The sequence below is a fragment of the Coregonus clupeaformis genome, chromosome 7 (assembly GCF_020615455.1).
Source record: "Coregonus clupeaformis isolate EN_2021a chromosome 7, ASM2061545v1, whole genome shotgun sequence".
Lineage (NCBI taxonomy): Eukaryota > Metazoa > Chordata > Actinopteri > Salmoniformes > Salmonidae > Coregonus > Coregonus clupeaformis.
Window position 1 is genome coordinate 56559762 of NC_059198.1, and position 23118 is coordinate 56582879.

At 41.6% G+C, this 23118-nt stretch overlaps 2 protein-coding genes across 4 annotated transcripts in view; both read left to right on the plus strand.

Moving 5' to 3' along the window:
* Positions 1 to 633: 633 nt before the first annotated feature.
* Positions 634 to 4131, plus strand: LOC121569963 (elongin-C). 2 transcript variants are annotated; one of them, XM_041881331.2, is made up of 4 exons: positions 634 to 759; positions 1165 to 1192; positions 1723 to 1866; positions 3610 to 4131. In XM_041881331.2, exons 2-4 carry the CDS (start codon positions 1189 to 1191, stop codon positions 3798 to 3800), a joined length of 339 nt encoding a protein of 112 aa, XP_041737265.1. In that variant the 5' UTR covers positions 634 to 759; positions 1165 to 1188; the 3' UTR covers positions 3801 to 4131. The 2 variants fall into 2 exon arrangements, with proteins under 2 accessions (XP_041737265.1, XP_041737264.1); XM_041881330.2 differs by lacking the exons at positions 634 to 759; positions 1165 to 1192; positions 1723 to 1866 and adding an exon at positions 1873 to 3036.
* A 2396-nt stretch (positions 4132 to 6527) lies between these two features.
* ube2wb (ubiquitin conjugating enzyme E2 Wb) overlaps positions 6528 to 23118 on the plus strand; it is a 38051-nt gene continuing 21460 nt past the window's right edge. The window contains exons 1-3 of one of the 2 annotated variants that reach the window (XM_041881332.2): positions 6528 to 7352; positions 8259 to 8350; positions 14988 to 15090. In XM_041881332.2, the coding sequence (XP_041737266.1) occupies positions 7338 to 7352; positions 8259 to 8350; positions 14988 to 15090 (210 nt within the window). In that variant the 5' untranslated portion in view covers positions 6528 to 7337. Of the gene's footprint in view, positions 7353 to 7885; positions 8030 to 8258; positions 8351 to 14987; positions 15091 to 23118 lie in introns of those variants that run through there. The other variant, XM_041881333.2, reaches the window with a different exon arrangement.

The following is a 23118-nucleotide window of genomic DNA, read 5'->3' on the forward strand; positions in this document are numbered from 1 at the left end:
GGTAGAGCATGGCGCTTGCAACGCCAGGGTTGTGGGTTCGATTCCCACGGGAGGCCAGTATGAAAAATGTATGCACTCACTAACTGTAAGTCGCTCTGGATAAGAGCGTCTGCTAAATGACTAAAAAAATGTACATGTAAATTTAGAATGGACCGCGAGCCCTCTGAATGGAGCAGCAGCCTAAGGCGCCCCCTGGAGAGACAGCAGGATTAGCAATCGAATTACTGCACTGCAGCACAGTTTAGTAAAATTGTGACATTATAGGGGAATCTGAAAATAATCAAACTTGGATAAATCATATCGATGGCCCAATGAAGGATATTTCTTCTAACCATATGGAAACAACTGCTATAGGGAAATAGTATTATACTATTTCCTTTGCGGTGTTGCTGCTGTTATTTTTCTATGACAGTGTTGTAATACTATTTTTTTCCACAAAGGGGCGGTGTCGCCCCGTTCTTAATTGCAAAACCATGCAACAGTAAAAAAGTGAGGAAACCCCATTATTTTTTGTTTTGTTGAATAGACCTCTATTAAACCTTGAAAATATTTGATAAATTCCACCACCAGATTAGATTTATTTATATCAACCCTTGACAAACGTCAGACGGGAATGATGTAAGCGGAACTTTTATTACCTATTGTGCGGTATCCTACGGATTGGATTACAGACGCGCAACACTATTTATCAGAACTGTTTCCTGTGTCAAAATATCTTGCTAGACGAAGCGAAAAGTCTCCACATTCAACTATTGTGTGGTAATTAAAATAATTATCCTTTTATTACACTATATCGTAAGATGTATTTGTCATCGGATTATATAGCGTTAGCTAGCTGTATTTTTGGTACCTTGATTGTTTGTCAAACTGGAAGGCAACGACTGGTTAGCTAGCTAGCTAACAAGCTAATTTAGCTGCCAGCTAGCTTACGTTGGTGCTTCAGCTGTTATTTTTACGTGTAGGGACTAGATAATGGGCGCGTCTCAAGTGGGGAATGCCATGTTAAGTATATATTTAAATGTGTAACGCGGTTCGCTACTAAATTAAATGCTACAACGTTTGTTAATTAGCTAGTTAGCCAGCTAACGGTAGCTAGCTAGCCACCTGAAATTATACATTTTGATGTGTGGCCATAGTGATTTTAACAGAAGTCGTCTGTTTCAGAGACGAGTTTCGGATTTGAAGACAATGGGTGAGTGGAAATGTTCAGTTGACATGTTTCAATGTTTTTGTCGCCAAGATCATGAAAAAAATGGCAACTCGTGGAGCAAATACATAACGAATGGAAAGGGTGTGCGTTCAAAATAATAATTAATAGCAAAGAGTAAGAGGCGAAGCGAGAGGGATAACTGGGACCAAAATCTGTCTTCTCCAGCATGTAGCGTTTGTGCTTTTGTATGGAGGTCAAGGAGTGACGAATTTGGTCAACAAAATCGTATAGCTTATTTGATCGAATAAAAGTTGTACTGATATGTAAGTTGACGTCCTGGCAACTTTGAGAAAAAACGATCTGCTCTCTCATTGACTAGAATGGTCCCACCTGATCTTGCCTCCTCCCAACTGCCTTCCATTTTTTAAAGAAATGTCTTTCCATTGTTAGAACGGCCACTTGAGTATCTGGTCAATATAATGGATAATCAGTGTTAATGGGTATAAATTACCAATAAATTGTAACAAGGGTCAACAGTCTTACTTTTCCCCCCTGCGCCTGCCCCTCATTAGATGGTGAAGAGAAGACCTACGGTGGCTGTGAGGGCCCAGATGCCATGTATGTGAAGCTGATCTCTTCTGATGGCCATGAGTTCATAGTGAAGAGGGAGCACGCCTTGACCTCAGGGACCATCAAAGCCATGTTAAGTGGACCAGGTAAGCCCTTTACCATCAAAGCCATGTTGAGTGGACCAGGTAAGCCCTTTACCATCAAAGCCATGTTGAGTGGACCAGGTAAGCCCTTGACCATCAAAGCCATGTTGAGTGGACCAGGTAAGCCCTTGACCATCAAAGCCATGTTAAGTGGACCAGGTAAGCCCTTTACCATCAAAGCCATGTTGAGTGGACCAGGTAAGCCCTTTACCATCAAAGCCATGTTAAGTGGACCAGGTAAGCCCTTTACCATCAAAGCCATGTTGAGTGGACCAGGTAAGCCCTTTACCATCAAAGCCATGTTGAGTGGACCAGGTAAGCCCTTTACCATCAAAGCCATGTTGAGTGGACCAGGTAAGCCCTTTACCATCAAAGCCATGTTGAGTGGACCAGGTAAGCCCTTTACCATCAAAGCCATGTTGAGTGGACCAGGTAAGCCCTTGACCATCAAAGCCATGTTAAGTGGACCAGGTAAGCCCTTGACCATCAAAGCCATGTTAAGTGGACCAGGTACGCCCTTGACCGTCAAAGCCATGTTAAGTGGACCAGGTAAGCCCTTGACCATCAAAGCCATGTTGAGTGGACCAGGTAAGCCCTTGACCGTCAACGCCATGTTAAGTGGACCAGGTAAGCCCTTGACCGTCAAAGCCATGTTAAGTGGACCAGGTAAGCCCTTTACCATCAAAGCCATGTTAAGTGGACCAGGTAAGCCCTTGACCGTCAAAGCCATGTTAAGTGGACCAGGTAAGCCCTTTACCATCAAAGCCATGTTGAGTGGACCAGGTAAGCCCTTTACCATCAAAGCCATGTTAAGTGGACCAGGTAAGCCCTTTACCATCAAAGCCATGTTGAGTGGACCAGGTAAGCCCTTTACCATCAAAGCCATGTTGAGTGGACCAGGTAAGCCCTTGACCATCAAAGCCATGTTAAGTGGACCAGGTAAGCCCTTGACCATCAAAGCCATGTTAAGTGGACCAGGTACGCCCTTGACCGTCAAAGCCATGTTAAGTGGACCAGGTAAGCCCTTGACCATCAAAGCCATGTTGAGTGGACCAGGTAAGCCCTTGACCGTCAAAGCCATGTTAAGTGGACCAGGTAAGCCCTTGACCGTCAAAGCCATGTTAAGTGGACCAGGTAAGCCCTTTACCATCAAAGCCATGTTAAGTGGACCAGGTAAGCCCTTGACCGTCAAAGCCATGTTGAGTGGACCAGGTAAACCCTTGACCATCAAAGCCATGTTGAGTGGACCAGGTAAGCAGTGTGCGCTTGATATAGCAAAGAATGTGCCTGGTGCTAGTCTACCAACTGAATGGCCTAGTGACTGTCCTGAGATCGGAAGGTTGGGAGTTCGATCCCTGGCCGAGTCATACCAAAGACTTAAAAAATGGGACCCGGTGCGTCTCTGCTTGGCACTCAGCATTAAGGAGATAGATTTGGGGTAAGGACCTGTTATAGACGAGTGTCCTCTCCAGGGGCTGTACATCAAGCTGCCTTACACTACAAAAAACAGGAGATAGATGAGGAATTTATCTCCTCAACTCATTCTGAGTGGGCCAGGTAAGCAGACATTCAGGACAACGTGTTGGATTTACATAACGAATGCAAAGGGTGTGCGTTCAAAGAGGCCCGTGACTGATTGCTAGTTCCAACGAATCACTTTGATACTGTAAACCCTATTGAACTAGCTGTATGTCTTCACACTGTGCGTCAAACTAATGTATTGCTTCTCATTTCCCCCCCCCCCAGGTCAGTTTGCAGAGAATGAAACCAACGAAGTGAACTTCAGAGAGATCCCCTCCCATGTCCTGTCCAAGGTGTGCATGTATTTCACCTACAAGGTCCGCTACACCAATAGTTCAACGGAAATACCAGAATTCCCCATCGCCCCCGAGATCGCTCTGGAGCTGCTCATGGCTGCAAACTTCTTGGATTGTTAAAACTGAAGAAGAAGAAAAAGAAATGTAGCAGCTTAAAACATTTTGTAGATTTTTTTTTTGTTGGACTATTTAACTTGTTTGCCATGTTGCTTATAGATATAAAACAAAGTGAATGATGACGAGTACGTTTGTGTCAGTATGCTGTGTAAAATATTTGATTTTGCACCAGGCTTTATGTCCACTTTCTGTTGATAGTAAAGACTTTTTAATTTTTAATATAATTAACTGATATGGCTGCTCCAGAATGTGACGAAGTGGCTTACCCTGTCGTACACAATCATTTCTTACCTCCCCACCACAATAAAGTATGCTTGAGTGTTTCGGTGCTAAATGGCTCCCTTGTGTGTTGGCAGCTTTTACGTTGAATTAGAACAGAATAGATGTTGAAGGTCTGTTCATTTTGGTTCGTGTTCATTAGTGCACACTAGCAAACCATGTCAAAACAGTTTTGCAATGAAAACAAGTTTCTCATAGGACATGTTCAGGTAGTCCCTCCCCCCCCGTTGCAGTCTGTATATCGCCATTTAGGTTCTAGTGGATACAACCCTGGCAGAACCGTCTTACCTTATATAAAGGTGTTGTCCCACTGGTCCATCAACCTCTGGGAGTTCAGTTATCCGTTCCTGGTATCGTGTTCATTAGGTCATACCGGTGTGATAACTGGATTAGCCTACCTAGCCATAGACGGGTTCTTTCATGATGTAATGACACATGGCTCCAGTAGAGTGGAGGCTCAGTTTTTGCATTTTTAGATAATAAAATGACATGGGCACCTGATCCTGGATCAGCACTGAGACGCTTTATGAATACGGGCCAATGAGTGTCTGCCTACATAAAACCTCACGGCAGGCTAATACAGTCAACTACCTTTGTCTTATGAGTCCATGGACAAAAAATAATAGGACAATGGGATCATATTTCTTTATGAAATCAGGGAGAAGGCCAGTGGAGGCTGGTGGGAGGAGCTATAGGAGGATGGGCTCATTGAAATGGCTGGTGTGGAATCAATGGAACGGAGTCAAACGTGGTTTCCATGTGTTTGATTTCTTTGATACCGTTCCATAAATTCAATTTCAGCCATTAAAATGAGCCCGTCCTCCTATAGCTTCTCCCACAGGAGAAGACACTGTTGAAAGTTGTAGTGAAGTTATCCCTCATAGGAGAAGGGAGAGTGTTTTATCCCTGCACCAATTTCACTAATCACTGAAGCCTCTTAGGCATCCCACCAGTGCTTCTGGCTCTTTCCCATCAGAGGAGAGGCTGTGTATATGACCTTAAAAGGTCATTTGGGAGTCAGATAATCAGGCTGTCTCTGCAATAACACTGCTGACATACACACTCTTTGACCTTTCCCACATTATGTTGTTACAGCCTGAATTTAAAATAGATACAATTGAGATTTTTTTTGTCACTGGCCCACACACAATACTCCCATAATGTCAAAGTGGAACACAAGCATTTTTCTACACCCGCAATAACATCTGCTAAATATGTGTATGCGATCAATACAAATTTGATTGGATTTGATTTGGAATTATGTTTTTAGAAATGTTTACAAATTAATTAAAAATGAAAAGTTGAAATGTCTTGAGTCAATAAGTATTCAACTCCTTTGTTATGTCAAACCTAAATAAGTTCAGGAGTAAAAATGTGCTTAACAAGTCACATAAGTTGCATGGACACGCTCTGTGTGCAATAACAGTGTTTAACATGATTTTTTTATGACTACCTCATCTCTGTACCCCACACATACAATTATCTGTAAGGTCCCTTAGTCGAGCAGTGAATTTCAAACACAGATTCAACCACAAAGGCCAGGGAGGTTTTCCAATGCCTCTGAAGGGCACCTATTGCTAAATGGGTAAAAAAAAGACATTGAATATACCTTTGAGCATGGTGAAGTCATTAATTACACTTTGGATGGTGTGTCAATACACCCAGTCACTACAAAGACACAGGCGTCCTTCCTAACTCAGTTGCCGGAGAGGAAGGAAACCGTTCAGGGATTTCACCATGAGGCCAATAGTGACTTTAAAACTGTTAAAGAGTTTAATGGCTGTGATAGGAGAAAACTGAGGATGGATCAACAATATTGTAGTTACTCCACAATACTAACCTAATTGACAGAGGGAACAGAAGGAAGCTTGTACAGAATAAAAAATATTTCAAAACATGCATCCTGTTTGCAACAAGACACTAAAGCAATACTGCAAAAAAAAAATGGCAAAGCAACTAACTTTTTGTCCTGAATACAAATTGTTATGTTTGGGGCAAGTCCAACACACATTACTGAGTACCACTCTCCATATTTTCAAGCATGGTATGGGTATGCTTATAATCGTTAAGGACTGGGGAGTATTACGGGCATAAAAAATTAACGGAATGGAGCTAAGCACAGGCAAAATCCTAGTGGAAAACCTGGTTCAGTCTGCTTTCCACCAGACACTGGGAGATGAATTCACCTTTCAGCAGGACAATAACCTAAAACACAAGGTCAAATCTACACTGGAGTTGCTTACCAAGAAGACTGTGAATGTTCCTCAGTGGCTGAGTTACAGTTTTGACTTAAATCTACTTGAAAATCTATGGTGAGACATGAAAATGATTGTTTAGCAATGATCAACAACCAATTTGACAGAGCTTGAAGAATTTTGATAAAATAATGGGCAAATGTTGCACAATCCAGAGACCTACCCAGAAAGACTCACAACTGTAATCTCTGCCAAAGGTGCCTCTACAAAGTATTGACTCAGGGGTGTGAATACTTATGTAAATTAGATATTTCTCTATTTCATTTTCCAAAAATATGCTAAAATGTCATAAAACATGTTTTCACTTTGTGATTATGGGGTATTGTGTGTCTATTTAATCCATTTTGAATTAAGTTAAGGGGTGTTAATACTTTCTGAAGGCAAGGGGACAGACTGTGAAGTGAATAGAATATTTATAGCAAACATACTGGTTCATCCAGAAAAATCTATCTGTTCAGAATAAAAAATGACTATATCTGGTATGTGTGACTCAAAACAGATTTTTGTTGTGGAAATAATTTTTCAGTGTGTGCTGACTGAGGTATGATGATAGTGTCGGTGGGCTGGCATTCAACAGCCTGTTGTTACAACCATCAATGTTCTTCACTGTTCCACACCTAAAATTGGTTATGATTATCTCCAGGAAAAGCTGTGGAATCTGAGAAACAGTGTGAAAGGGCCCTTTATTTTCACTGACACTACTAGAGGTCATTGACCTTCAGTTAGCTTTTTCTCAATACAGTGCGGGGTCGTCTCTAATCCCTCTGTGACACCACAATTCACATTTCCGATTAAATGCGCTGCTTTGGATTCATTCAAGCGTCTTTGGTTATATTTTCTGTCGCCCCTGCACAGTACTCGGAAGGGCAATACTGCTGTTACTACATTTTCAGTGCGCTTGCCGCAATCAGCGCACTTTTCTGTAGTGTTTTGTCAACACAACACTCCCCCGTCCCATGTGACGATACCTAGGATGACGTAGTGTCGTTCTGCGTTGGTTTCCATCATGGCGTCGATGCAGGTAACAAGTGCACTGACGGCGTCTCTGTTTTCATCCGTTATTTCAAGTCAGTCAACGCATTCTTTAATTAGGATGTGTACTGATTTGTTTACCGTGTCGCTTCAACGCCTGCACCTGCCTTGTTAGGGAGCTAACGTTAGATAGCAAACGTAGCTCATCAATAGCTACCGCTGTTAGCAACCGCCGCACTGTCGGTGCTTAACTAGCAAGAAGGGAGTTGCTAACGACGTTAGCAAGCTCGCTATCTAGCTAACGTTAGGTACTCCGTTGGGGACTGTCAGTTGCAACGTTAGCATAAAATTGCTAGCTAGTTAGCAAACAAATATAGTTATGAGTGCAGTGCAGTGACATGCCTGCCCGTAGCAGAACTAGCTAACTGGATAGCAGACTAACGTTAGTTTGTCTAGTTACGTCGTTAGCTAACGCGCTACACAACCTAGCTAAGGTTGTTAGTTATATGTGGTGGCTGGCTGGCTCTAGGGCTGAGTAAGCTGGTCTGAATTCATGAAGTGGATTAGCTAGTTAACGTTAATGATGTTAGTTCTGCATTCTGAAACCCAAAGTGTTAATATCCAACCGTTTCGGTTGTCAAAATGCTAAAAAGCCGATGGTAAACACTGCGTAGGTTATAAGAGCTCTAGTGTTGACACCGCGTTAACGCAAGGAGCTGAACCAAGGTTAGCGTACTTTTGATTTAATCTTCAATTTAGAGGATATTACGAGACATCCAGATAGCTTTTAGTCTGTCTAATTAAGTAATTAATTGTCAAACTAGCTAAGTACTGACATCTTTGGGGATTGGATCTCAGATCGGTCGCATCATGTTTTCACGAGTAGTTTTCATCTAAAATTAAATCTCTATTGTATTCTAGCTACAGCTAAAACGTGTGTTTTCTACCCTTATAGAAAAGGCTACAAAAGGAACTAATGGCTTTGCAAAATGATCCGCCCCCTGGAATGACGCTCAATGAGAAAAGTGTACAGAACACCATCACACAGTGAGTATACATCAGGGTGGAGCTTGCTGAGTTATGTGGGTATTTATGTCTTGTTTTTTTTTAGCACAGATCTATAGCGTTTCTCATTGTGAAGAACACACACACAGCAAGTACCTGATCAGTACTCAGGGTCATCAGTATGGATCTATACCTCATAGCTACACACATCCTAGGTACAGGTGGTTAGATAGCTTGTACTGCTATGTTTAGGTTGCATTCGTAAATTCACTCTGGCAATCTACTCAGAGTTCAGAGCACTCTGGTTTGAGAGTGCCAGAGCGCAGAATAATTGATTAATTTACAAACGACCTAGCACCCAGTTCTTATGACAGGTGTCAGTAAACATCTGCTAAAAAAAACGAATTAAATTGTTGCCAGCAGTACAGTTAGTCATTAACCCTGAAGATAACATGAAAACAGCCTAACCAGCTCTGCTAGGGCGAGTAAATGGTCAGTGAGTTGTTCTCTAATTTGTCTGGAAGTAGCTAGCCAACGTTAGCCAGTTAGTATGGGTTCTTCAAATCAATGTTATTCCTAACATGCTTCGTAAACAGCCGGTGTAGACTAACTAACTCGTGTGAGGGTAATGTAACACTGTAGTATGAGGGTAGTGTAACAGTGTAGTATGAGGGTAGTGTAACAGTGTAGTGTGAGGGTAGTATAGTGTGAGGGTAGTGTAACAGTGTAGTGTGAGGGTAGTATAGTGTGAGGGTAGTATAGTGTGAGGGTAGTGTAACAGTGTAGTGTGAGGGTATTGTAACAGTGTAGTGCGAGGGTAGTATAGTGTGAGGGTAGTATAGTGTGAGGGTAGTATAGTGTGAGGGTAGTGTAACAGTGTAGTGTGAGGGTAGTATAGTGTGAGGGTAGTATAGTGTGAGGGTAGTATAGTGTGAGGGTAGTATAGTGTGAGGGTAGTATAACAGTATAGTGCGAGGGTAGTGTAGTGTGAGGGTAGTATAGTGTGAGGGTAGTATAGTGTGAGGGTAGTGTAACAGTGTAGTGTGAGGGTAGTATAGTGTGAGGGTAGTATAGTGTGAGGGGTAGTGTGAGTGTGAGGGTAGTATAGTGTGAGGGTAGTATAACAGTATAGTGCGAGGGTAGTGTAGTGTGAGGGTAGTATAGTGTGAGGGTAGTGTAACAGTGTAGTGCGAGGGTAGTATAGTGTGAGGGTAGTATAACAGTGTAGTGTGAGGGTAGTGTAACAGTGTAGTGTGAGGGTAGTATAGTGTGAGGGTAGTGTAACAGTGTAGTGTGAGGGTAGTATAGTGTGAGGGTAGTGTAACAGTGTAGTGCGAGGGTAGTATAGTGTGAGGGTAGTGTAACAGTGTAGTGTGAGGGTAGTATAGTGTGAGGGTAGTGTAACAGTGTAGTGCGAGGGTAGTATAGTGTGAGGGTAGTGTAACAGTGTAGTGTGAGGGTAGTATAGTGTGAGGGTAGTGTAACAGTGTAGTGTGAGGGTAGTATAGTGTGAGGGTAGTGTTGTAGCATAACCAAGGTGGCAGTACAGACTCCAGTTGGCCTTTATATTTGCCAAATGTAATGTTATTGTTACTACAAAGGAGGATACAAAGTCCAAAAATAAGGCTTTTCAGTCAACCAGACTTCATCACTTCTGGCTCGCAGAACTGTTTTGGTTCTGCCCCACTGTGTTTCTGACCAAGTCGGAAGGTTCATGAAACAATGTCAAACTAATTTTAGTCCATTGAGTGCTAGTATAGAATTCTACAATCTAGTAAAGACAGAGCGCTGATTTGAACAGACTGTCACGTACGTAACGTTTTGGAGGAAAAGTTGTTATTTTAGACGTGTTTCAGAATGATGCTGAGCAGAATGAATTTCAGCTGAAACGCTCTCTCCTCTGTCCTCTGGGGTGTGTTCACTTCAAACCAGTGGAGGCTGCTGAGGGGAGGACGGCTCATAATAATGTCTGGAATGGAGTCAATGGAATGGCATCAACCATGTGGTTTCCATTGACTCCATTCCAGAGCCAATGGAATGGCATCAAACATGTGGTTTCCATTGACTCCATTCCAGAGCCAATGGAATGGCATCAAACATGTGGTTTCCATTGACTCCATTCCAGAGCCAATGGAATGGCATCAACCATGTGGTTTCCATTGACTCCATTCCAGAGCCAATGGAATGGCATCAACCATGTGGTTTCCATTGACTCCATTCCAGAGCCAATGGAATGGCATCAACCATGTGGTTTCCATTGACTCCATTCCAGAGCCAATGGAATGGCATCAACCATGTGGTTTCCATTGACTCCATTCCAGAGCCAATGGAATGGCATCAACCATGTGGTTTCCATTGACTCCATTCCAGAGCCAATGGAATGGCATCAACCATGTGGTTTCCATTGACTCCATTCCAGAGCCAATGGAATGGCATCAACCATGTGGTTTCCATTGACTCCATTCCGGAGCCAATGGAATGGCATCAACCATGTGGTTTCCATTGACTCCATTCCAGAGCCAATGGAATGGCATCAACCATGTGGTTTCCATTGACTCCATTCCAGACATCATTATGAGCCGTCCTCCCCTCAGCAGCCTCCACTGCTACAAACCAAACGGAACCAAATGGAACCAAACGGGGAGGGACTGAATTTGACCAATAGAAGCTCTCGTTTTTGTTGCAAAACCTTTTCCGTTGCCAAGTGCTTCGCAACTGTTTGCTATGGTATGTAGTCCGCTAATGAACACAGCCCAGATCTCTATCGGTCAATAATGGCATGAATGAACTTTCCAGAACCTGTTGAACTAGGTCTTATTTTTGGTAGGTCCTTGTTTCAGGGCGGTACGGCCCGGGGTGTTTAGTGTTGTTGGAGGTTCAGGAATGCTAAGCATGCCTGAATAACTACTCTCTGGCTGTCTGTCTGCTGTAATGGTTATTCAGACAGACAGACAGACACTCTGGTTTTGTTAGTGGCATACTTTTGTTTTGTTCCATATGATGTCCTTCCCAGTAACAGCCATCCATTCTTGTCTGCTACGTAACATCGTCTTCTAACATAATCTTTCTCGATGAGAAGCAGCACCAAAGCAAATCAACGCGGTCCATGTGATAGTGAATACAGAGATACTGTAGCATGTGTTGCTGTTTAGTAGCTGTTGTTTATGGAACTGTGTGTGAGAGAGTAAGTACTCTGTGTCTGTCTCTAGTTGTTTCTCCTCGGGCCAATGGAAACAAGGAAAAGCCCCTTGTGTGTGGGTAGGGGCAGGATGACATTTATCCTACCCCCCTGTATTAAACTAGTTTATCCTACCCCCATGTATTCAACTAGTTTATCCTACCCCCTGTATTCAACTAGTTTATCCTACCCCCCTGTATTCAACTAGTTTATCCTACCCCCTGTATTCAACTAGTTTATCCTACCCCCCTGTATTCAACTAGTTTATCCTACCCCTGTATTAAACTAGTTTATCCTACCCCTGTATTCAACTAGTTTATCCTACCCCCTGTATTCAACTAGTTTATCCTACCCCCTGTATTCAACTAGTTTATCCTACCCCCCTGTATTCAACTAGTTTATCCTACCCCCCGTATTAAACTAGTGTATCCTACCCCCCTGTATTCAACTAGTTTATCCTACCCCCATGTATTCAACTAGTTTATCCTACCCCCTGTATTCAACTAGTTTATCCTACCCCCATGTATTCAACTAGTTTATCCTACCCCCTGTATTAAACTAGTTTATCCTACCCCCCGTATTAAACTAGTTTATCCTACCCCCCATGTATTCAACTAGTTTATCCTACCCCCCTGTATTCAACTAGTTTATCCTACCCCACTCAAAAAATAATTAGAATTGAGTTGTTAGTAGTATAACGTTACAATGCAAATGTCATGTGTAAAGTAGTTTTTATGTCATTTCTTAAAACTAAACCTACATTGCACTGCACTGATTTGTACCACCTTTTGCTTAGTTGTTTTGGTGGGCTGGCCCTCATCTGCTCTGTAAGCAAAGTATTCCCATAGTTCGCTTCTGGAGGCAATTTTGTCAACAAGATGGAGGTATGTTTTCGTTAGAAGTCTTTGCTGTTGGCATTCTCTCTCTCGCTTGCTTCTCAAAATTGGCTCGCTGTGTCATCTGCATGCGCGTGTAGCCTGGCTAGCTCACTACTGCCCCCTTGAGAAGATTCAGTCAAATTACTAGACACACGCGATGCTCTTAATCCGTATATGACGTGAGACACGTTAGACAGAAGTACCGAAAGTAACAAGAATTCTAGTACCGAACCGTTTTCCGTGTTCTAGTATAGAAAAAGTACTGAAGTTTCGGCATACCGTTCAACACTAGTCCAACGGTTCCCCTTTCTATAGCTGCCATATAGTTTCCATAGTATTGATGTAGCGTTACCATAGCGAATAACAAAGCCCCTGTGAACACAAAGCTTTGATAATAACTGATATAACATTTGAAACGTCTTTATCCTTTTGAAACTTTTGAGTGCCATGTTTACTGTATATTTAATGTTTTTATTTTTAAAGATTTTTGTTTCTTCTCACTTTTTTAAAATTGTTTATTTCACTTGCTTTGGCAATGTAAACATTATACAATGACCAAAAGTATGTGGACACCTGCTCGTAGAACATCTAATTCCAAAATCATGGGCATTAATATGGAGTTGGTCCCCCCCTTTGCTGCTATAACAGCCTCCACTCTTCTGGGAAGGCTTTCCACTAGATGTTGGAACATTCCTGCGGGGACTTGCTTTCCATTCAGCCACAAGAGCATTAGTGAGGTCGGGCACTGATGTTGGGCGATTAGGCCTGGCTCACAGTCGGCGTTCCTATTCATCCCAAATGTGTTCGATGGTGTAGAGCTCAGGGCTCTGTGCAGGCCAGTCAAGTTCTTCCACACCAATCTTTTCAAACCATTTCTGTATGGACCTTGCTTTGTGCACAGGGGCATTGTCATGCTGAAATAGGAAAGGGCCTTCCCCCAAACTGTTGCCACAAAGTTGGAAGCACAGAATCATCTAGAATGTCATTGTATGCTGTAGCGTTAAGATTTCCCTTCACTGGAGCTAAGGGGCCTAGCCCGAACCATGGCTCCACAAGGGGCCAGGTCTGACAGAACCCAAGTTTAAAATGTCTGTGTGTGTGTGTTTGCTAATCCTAGATACGCTTCATTAAAGCAGTGAGAGGACAGACATGACCTTATCCTCAGAGGTCATCTGAACAATCTCTCCCGCCCAGGACTGGTTGGGTCTCTGACTCCTCCTGTGGTACTATGATACCCAGACCACACCCCTCTCTCGCTCTCTCTGATTGACCTATGATACCCAGACCACACTTCTCGGTCTTGTTTATTTATATTAGATAATGCAGACATACAGTTATTTATGTGTGTGTATGTGTATGTGTATGTGTGTGTATGTGTGTATATATATATATATATATATATATATATATATATATATATATATATATATATATATATATATACACACACACACACACACTACCATTCAAAAGTTTGGGGTCACTTAGAAATGTCCTTGTTTTCGAAAGAAAAGCAATTTGTTTGTCCATTAAAATAACATCAAATTGATCAGAAATACAGTGTAGACATTGTTAATGTTGTAAATGGCTATTGTAGCTGGAAACGGCTGATTTTCAATGGAATATCTACATAGGCGTACAGAGGCCCATTATCAGCAACCATCAGTCCTGTGTTCCAATGGCACGTTGTGTTTGCTAATCCAAGTTTATCATTTTAAAAGGCTAATTGATCACTAGAAAACCCTTTTGCAATTATGTTAGCACAGCTGAAAACTGTTGTGCTGATTAAAGAAGCAATAGAACTGGCCTTCTTGAGACTAGTTGAGTATCTGGAGCATCAGCAATTGTGGGTTCAATGTTGAGACTGGAGTTTTGCGGGGACTATTTAATGAAGCTGCCAGTTGAGGACTTGTGAGGCGCCTGTTTCTGAAACTAGACACTCTAATGTATTTGTCCTCTTGCTCAGTTGTGCACCGGGGCCTCCCACTCCTCTTTCTATTTTGGTTTGCGCTGTTCTGTGAAGGGAGTAGTACACAGCGTTGTACGAGATCTTCAGTTTCTTGGCAATTTCTCGCATGGAATAGCCTTCATTTCTCAGAACAAGAATAGACTGACGAGTTTCAGAAGAAAGTTATTTGTTTCTGGCCATTTTGAGCCTGTAATCGAACCCACAATTGCTGATGCTCCAGATACTCAACTAGTCTCAAGAAGGCCAGTTGTATTGCTTCTTCAATCAGCACAAAAGTTTTCAGCTGTGCTAACACAATTGCAAAAGTGTTTTCTAATGATCAATTAGCCTTTTAAAATGATAAACTTGGATTAGCAAACACAACGTGCCATTGGAACACAGGACTGATGGTTGCTGATAATGGGCCTCTGTACGCCTATGTAGATATTCCATTAAAAATCAGCCGTTTCCAGCTACAATAGCCATTTACAACACTAACAATTTCTACACTGTATTTCTGATCAATTTAATGTTATTTTAATGGACAAACAAATTGCTTTTCTTTCGAAAACAAGGACATTTCTAAGTGACCCCAAACTTTTGAACGGTAGTGTGTGTGTGTGTGTGGATATGTGTATATATATATTTTAATATGATATCTTCTTTTTCATCCAGATGGATTGTAGATATGGAAGGAGCCACAGGCACGCTCTATGAAGGAGAGAAATTTCAGCTGCTTTTCAAATTCAGTAGTCGGTATCCTTTCGATTCACCTCAGGTAAGTAGTTAGCTAGCCTAGCGCTACCTCATTGATGAATAGTAATGTTATATTACTGACTGTGGAATCAGTTAGCTAGGACAGTCAATGACACAAGATCCATTCATGCTCTGTCAGAAGGCTGGCTGAGTGGGTTAGGGTTGGGCGGTATCCAGATTTTCATACCGTTTCTTTATCATACCGGGGTATACGGTATTACCGAATGTGCACACGAGCACTATTTAAAAAAATAAATAAACGCACAAAACAATTTGGGCAACAGGGATCTTGATCTAGCCTGGGTACCAGTGTCTTTAGGGTTATACGATATCTACGTCCCAAATGGCACCCTATTCTCTATGTAGTGCACTACTGTAACCTGGTTACCAGTCTCTTTAGCTAATCCACTTCCTGTAGTCCATGTCATTACCAGAGAGACAGGCCTTTCTACCATCTTCAAATATGAACATTATATAATTAATGAGCTCGAGGAGAGCAGAGGATTTGATCCTGATTCGATCACCCTCACAGCTATCCTCCAATCACAACGATTATGCAAATATTGGAACTCTATCACTTTTTTTTCTCTCTCCACAGAACAACCGTTTTTTGTTCGTCCAGACGAAACCAGTCTGTCAAAAGTTGCTAGGTCACTTCTAAATTCTCAAACTAAATACATACTGCAATTCCAACCACAAAACGTGCCTAGCTAACAGCTAAATGTTTGTATGACCTTCCTCACTGTGGCCCCGTCGATGTGGATGGGGGGAAGGAACTGAGGACGGATGTTAGCTATATTATAATAATATATTCCATTTAGCAGATGCTTTTATCCAAAGCAGCTTACAGTCATGAGTGCATACATTTTTCGTTTGGGTTGCCCTGGTAATCGATCCCACAATCCTGGCATTACAAGCACCATGCTCTACCTATTTTATTGCATCAAGCAGGTATAGTGTTTGTGATACAGTGCAAAGGAACTTGAGAATAACTTTCATGATGAGCAATATGCTTTACATGGTTTCCCACCATTTCTTCTAGAACTCACTCCCCTGGGTCAAACTAATATTAATTTATTCTAGAACTCACTCCCCTGGGTCATATTCATATTAATTTCTATACAGAACTCACTCCCCTGGGTCATATTCATATTAATTTATTCTAGAACTCACTCCCCTGGGTCATTCATATTATTTTCTTCTAGAACTCACTCTCCTGGGTCATATTCATATTAATTTCTATACAGAACTCACTCCCCTGGGTCATATTCATTTATTCTAGAACTCACCCCCCTGGGTCATATTCATTTATTCTAGAACTCACTCCCCTGGGTCATATTCATTTATTCTAGAACTCACCCTCCTGGGTCATATTCATTTATTCTAGAACTCACCCCCCTGGGTCATATTCATTTATTCTAGAACTCACCCCCCTGGGTCATATTCATTTATTCTAGAACTCACCCCCCTGGGTCATATTCATTTATTCTAGAACTCACCCTCCTGGGTCATATTTGTTTATTCTAGAACTCACCCCCCTGGGTCATATTCATTTATTCTAGAACTCTACCCCTGGGTCATATTCATTTATTCTAGAACTCACTCCCCTGGGTCATATTCATTTATTCTAGAACTCACTCCCCTGGGTCATATTCATTTATTCTAGAACTCACTCCCCTGGGTCATATTCATTTATTCTAGAACTCACCCCCCTGGGTCATATTCATTTATTCTAGAACTCACTCCCCTGGGTCATATTCATTTATTCTAGAACTCACTCCCCTGGGTCATATTCATTTATTCTAGAACTCACTCCCTGGGTCATATTCATTTATTCTAGAACTCACTCCCCTGGGTTATATTCATTTATTCTAGAACTCACCCCCTGGGTCATATTCATTTATTCTAGAACTCACTCCCTGGGTTATATTCATTTATTCTAGAACTCACTCCCCTGGGTTATATTCATTTATTCGAGAACTCACTCCCCTGGGTTATATTCATTTATTCTAGAACTCACTCCCTGGGTCATATTCATTTATTCTAGAACTCACTCCCCAGGGTCATATTCATTTATTCTAGAACTCACCCCCCTGGGTCATATTCATTTATTCTAGAACTCACTCCCCTGGGTCATATTCATTTATTCTAGAACTCACCCCCTGGGTCATATTCATTTATTCTAGAACTCACTCCCCTGGGTCATATTCATTTATTCTAGAACTCACCCCCCTGGGTCATATTCATTTATTCTAGAACTCACCCCCTGGGTCATATTCATTTATTATAGAACTCACCCCCCTGGGTCATATTCATTTATTCTAGAACTCACCCCCTGGGTCATATTCATTTATTTTAGAACTCACCCCCTGGGTCATATTCATTTATTCTAGAACTCACCCCCCTGGGTCATATTAACTTATTCTAGAACTCACTCCCCTGGGTCATATTAACTTATTCTAGAACTCACCCCCCTGGGTCATATTAACTTATTCTAGAACTCACTCCCCTGGGTCATATTAACTTATTCTAGAACTCACCCCCCTGGGTCATATTCATTTATTCTAGAACTCACTCCCCTGGGTCATATTAACTTATTCTAGAACTCACCCCCCTGGGTCATATTCATTTATTCTAGAACTCACTCCCCTGGGTCATATTAACTTATTCTAGAACTCACTCCCCTGGGTCATATTAACTTATTCTAGAACTCACTCCCTGGGTCATATTCATTTATTCTAGAACTCACTCCCCTGGGTCATATTCATTTATTCTAGAACTCACTCCCCTGGGTCATATTAACTTATTCTAGAACTTACTCCCCTGGGTCATATTAACTTATTCTAGAACTCACTCCCCTGGGTCATATTCATTTATTCTAGAACTCACCCCCTGGGTCATATTCATTTATTCTAGAACTCACTCCCCTGGGTCATATTAACTTATTCTAGAACTCACCCCCTGGGTCATATTCATTTATTCTAGAACTCACCCCCTGGGTCATATTCATTTATTCTAGAACTCACCCCCCTGGGTCATATTCATTTATTCTAGAACTCACCCCCTGGGTCATATTCATTTATTTTAGAACTCACCCCCTGGGTCATATTCATTTATTCTAGAACTCACCCCCCTGGGTCATATTAACTTATTCTAGAACTCACTCCCCTGGGTCATATTAACTTATTCTAGAACTCACCCCCCTGGGTCATATTAACTTATTCTAGAACTCACTCCCCTGGGTCATATTAACTTATTCTAGAACTCACCCCCTGGGTCATATTCATTTATTCTAGAACTCACTCCCCTGGGTCATATTAACTTATTCTAGAACTCACCCCCTGGGTCATATTCATTTATTCTAGAACTCACTCCCCTGGGTCATATTAACTTATTCTAGAACTCACTCCCCTGGGTCATATTAACTTATTCTAGAACTCACTCCCCTGGGTCATATTCATTTATTCTAGAACTCACTCCCCTGGGTCATATTCATTTATTCTAGAACTCACTCCCCTGGGTCATATTAACTTATTCTAGAACTAACTCCCCTGGGTCATATTAACTTATTCTAGAACTCACTCCCCTGGGTCATATTAACTTATTCTAGAACTCACTCCCCTGGGTCATATTCATTTATTCTAGAACTCACCCCCCTGGGTCATATTCATTTATTCTAGAACTCACTCCCCTGGGTCATATTCATTTATTCTAGAACTCACCCCCTGGGTCATATTCATTTATTCTAGAACTCACTCCCCTGGGTCATATTAACTTATTCTAGAACTCACCCCCCTGGGTCATATTCATTTATTCTAGAACTCACTCCCCTGGGTCATATTAACTTATTCTAGAACTCACTCCCCTGGGTCATATTAACTTATTCTAGAACTCACTCCCCTGGGTCATATTCATTTATTCTAGAACTCACCCCCCTGGGTCATATTCATTTATTCTAGAACTCACTCCCCTGGGTCATATTAACTTATTCTAGAACTCACCCCCTGGGTCATATTCATTTATTCTAGAACTCACTCCCCTGGGTCATATTAACTTATTCTAGAACTCACTCCCCTGGGTCATATTAACTTATTCTAGAACTCACTCCCCTGGGTTATATTCATTTATTCTAGAACTCACTCCCCTGGGTCATATTCATTTATTCTAGAACTCACCCCCCTGGGTCATATTAACTTATTCTAGAACTCACTCCCCTGGGTCATATTAACTTATTCTAGAACTCACCCCCCTGGGTCATATTCATTTATTCTAGAACTCACTCCCCTGGGTCATATTCATTTATTCTAGAACTCACTCCCCTGGGTCATATTAACTTATTCTAGAACTCACCCCCTGGGTCATATTCATTTATTCTAGAACTCACTCCCTGGGTCATATTAACTTATTCTAGAACTCACTCCCCTGGGTCATATTAACTTATTCTAGAACTCACTCCCCTGGGTCATATTCATTTATTCTAGAACTCACCCCCCTGGGTCACATTCATTTATTCTAGAACTCACTCCCCTGGGTCATATTAACTTATTCTAGAACTCACTCCCCTGGGTTTTATTCATTTATTCTAGAACTCACTCCCCTGGGTCATATTCATTTATTCTAGAACTCACCCCCCTGGGTCATATTAACTTATTCTAGAACTCACTCCCCTGGGTCATATTAACTTATTCTAGAACTCACCCCCCTGGGTCATATTCATTTATTCTAGAACTCACTCCCCTGGGTCATATTAACTTATTCTAGAACTCACTCCCCTGGGTCATATTCATTTATTCTAGAACTCACCCCCTGGGTCATATTCATTTATTCTAGAACTCACTCCCTGGGTCATATTAACTTATTCTAGAACTCACTCCCCTGGGTCATATTCATTTATTCTAGAACTCACCCCCTGGGTCATATTCATTTATTCTAGAACTCACTCCCTGGGTCATATTAACTTATTCTAGAACTCACTCCCCTGGGTTTTATTCATTTATTCTAGAACTCACTCCCCTGGGTCATATTCATTTATTCTAGAACTCACCCCCCTGGGTCATATTAACTTATTCTAGAACTCACTCCCCTGGGTCATATTAACTTATTCTAGAACTCACCCCCCTGGGTCATATTCATTTATTCTAGAACTCACTCCCCTGGGTCATATTAACTTATTCTAGAACTCACTCCCCTGGGTCATATTCATTTATTCTAGAACTCACTCCCCTGGGTCATATTCATTTATTCTAGAACTCACCCCCCTGGGTCATATTCATTTATTCTAGAACTCACCCCCCTGGGTCATATTAACTTATTCTAGAACTCACTCCCCTGGGTCATATTCATTTATTCTAGAACTCACTCCCCTGGGTCATATTCATTTATTCTAGAACTCACTCCCCTGGGTCATATTCATTTATTCTAGAACTCACTCCCCTGGGTCATATTCATTTATTCTAGAACTCACCCCCTGGGTCATATTCATTTATTCTAGAACTCACTCCCCTGGGTCATATTCATTTATTCTAGAACTCACTCCCCTGGGTCATATTCATTTATTCTAGAACTCACTCCCCTGGGTCATATTCATTTATTCTAGAACTCACCCCCTGGGTCATATTCATTTATTCTAGAACTCACTCCCCTGGGTCATATTCATTTATTCTAGAACTCACTCCCCTGGGTCATATTCATTTATTCTAGAACTCACTCCCCTGGGTCATATTCATTTATTCTAGAACTCACTCCCCTGGGTTATATTCATTTATTCTAGAACTCACCCCCCTGGGTCATATTCATTTATTCTAGAACTCACTCCCCTGGGTTATATTCATTTATTCTAGAACTCACTCCCCTGGGTTATATTCATTTATTCGAGAACTCACTCCCCTGGGTTATATTCATTTATTCTAGAACTCACTCCCCTGGGTCATATTCATTTATTCTAGAACTCACTCCCCAGGGTCATATTCATTTATTCTAGAACTCACCCCCCTGGGTCATATTCATTTATTCTAGAACTCACTCCCCTGGGTCATATTCATTTATTCTAGAACTCACCCCCCTGGGTCATATTCATTTATTCTAGAACTCACTCCCCTGGGTCATATTCATTTATTCTAGAACTCACCCCCCTGGGTCATATTCATTTATTCTAGAACTCACCCCCCTGGGTCATATTCATTTATTATAGAACTCACCCCCCTGGGTCATATTCATTTATTCTAGAACTCACCCCCCTGGGTCATATTCATTTATTTTAGAACTCACCCCCTGGGTCATATTCATTTATTCTAGAACTCACCCCCTGGGTCATATTAACTTATTCTAGAACTCACTCCCCTGGGTCATATTAACTTATTCTAGAACTCACCCCCCTGGGTCATATTAACTTATTCTAGAACTCACTCCCCTGGGTCATATTAACTTATTCTAGAACTCACCCCCCTGGGTCATATTCATTTATTCTAGAACTCACTCCCCTGGGTCATATTAACTTATTCTAGAACTCACCCCCTGGGTCATATTCATTTATTCTAGAACTCACTCCCCTGGGTCATATTAACTTATTCTAGAACTCACTCCCCTGGGTCATATTAACTTATTCTAGAACTCACTCCCCTGGGTCATATTCATTTATTCTAGAACTCACTCCCCTGGGTCATATTCATTTATTCTAGAACTCACTCCCCTGGGTCATATTAACTTATTCTAGAACTTACTCCCCTGGGTCATATTAACTTATTCTAGAACTCACTCCCCTGGGTCATATTCATTTATTCTAGAACTCACCCCCTGGGTCATATTCATTTATTCTAGAACTCACTCCCCTGGGTCATATTAACTTATTCTAGAACTCACCCCCTGGGTCATATTCATTTATTCTAGAACTCACCCCCTGGGTCATATTCATTTATTCTAGAACTCACCCCCTGGGTCATATTCATTTATTCTAGAACTCACCCCCCTGGGTCATATTCATTTATTTTAGAACTCACCCCCCTGGGTCATATTCATTTATTCTAGAACTCACCCCCCTGGGTCATATTAACTTATTCTAGAACTCACTCCCCTGGGTCATATTAACTTATTCTAGAACTCACCCCCCTGGGTCATATTAACTTATTCTAGAACTCACTCCCCTGGGTCATATTAACTTATTCTAGAACTCACCCCCTGGGTCATATTCATTTATTCTAGAACTCACTCCCCTGGGTCATATTAACTTATTCTAGAACTCACCCCCTGGGTCATATTCATTTATTCTAGAACTCACTCCCCTGGGTCATATTAACTTATTCTAGAACTCACTCCCCTGGGTCATATTAACTTATTCTAGAACTCACTCCCCTGGGTCATATTCATTTATTCTAGAACTCACTCCCCTGGGTCATATTCATTTATTCTAGAACTCACTCCCCTGGGTCATATTAACTTATTCTAGAACTAACTCCCCTGGGTCATATTAACTTATTCTAGAACTCACTCCCCTGGGTCATATTAACTTATTCTAGAACTCACTCCCCTGGGTCATATTCATTTATTCTAGAACTCACCCCCCTGGGTCATATTCATTTATTCTAGAACTCACTCCCCTGGGTCATATTCATTTATTCTAGAACTCACCCCCCTGGGTCATATTCATTTATTCTAGAACTCACTCCCCTGGGTCATATTAACTTATTCTAGAACTCACCCCCTGGGTCATATTCATTTATTCTAGAACTCACTCCCCTGGGTCATATTAACTTATTCTAGAACTCACTCCCCTGGGTCATATTAACTTATTCTAGAACTCACTCCCCTGGGTCATATTCATTTATTCTAGAACTCACCCCCCTGGGTCATATTCATTTATTCTAGAACTCACTCCCCTGGGTCATATTAACTTATTCTAGAACTCACCCCCTGGGTCATATTCATTTATTCTAGAACTCACTCCCCTGGGTCATATTAACTTATTCTAGAACTCACTCCCCTGGGTCATATTAACTTATTCTAGAACTCACTCCCCTGGGTTATATTCATTTATTCTAGAACTCACTCCCTGGGT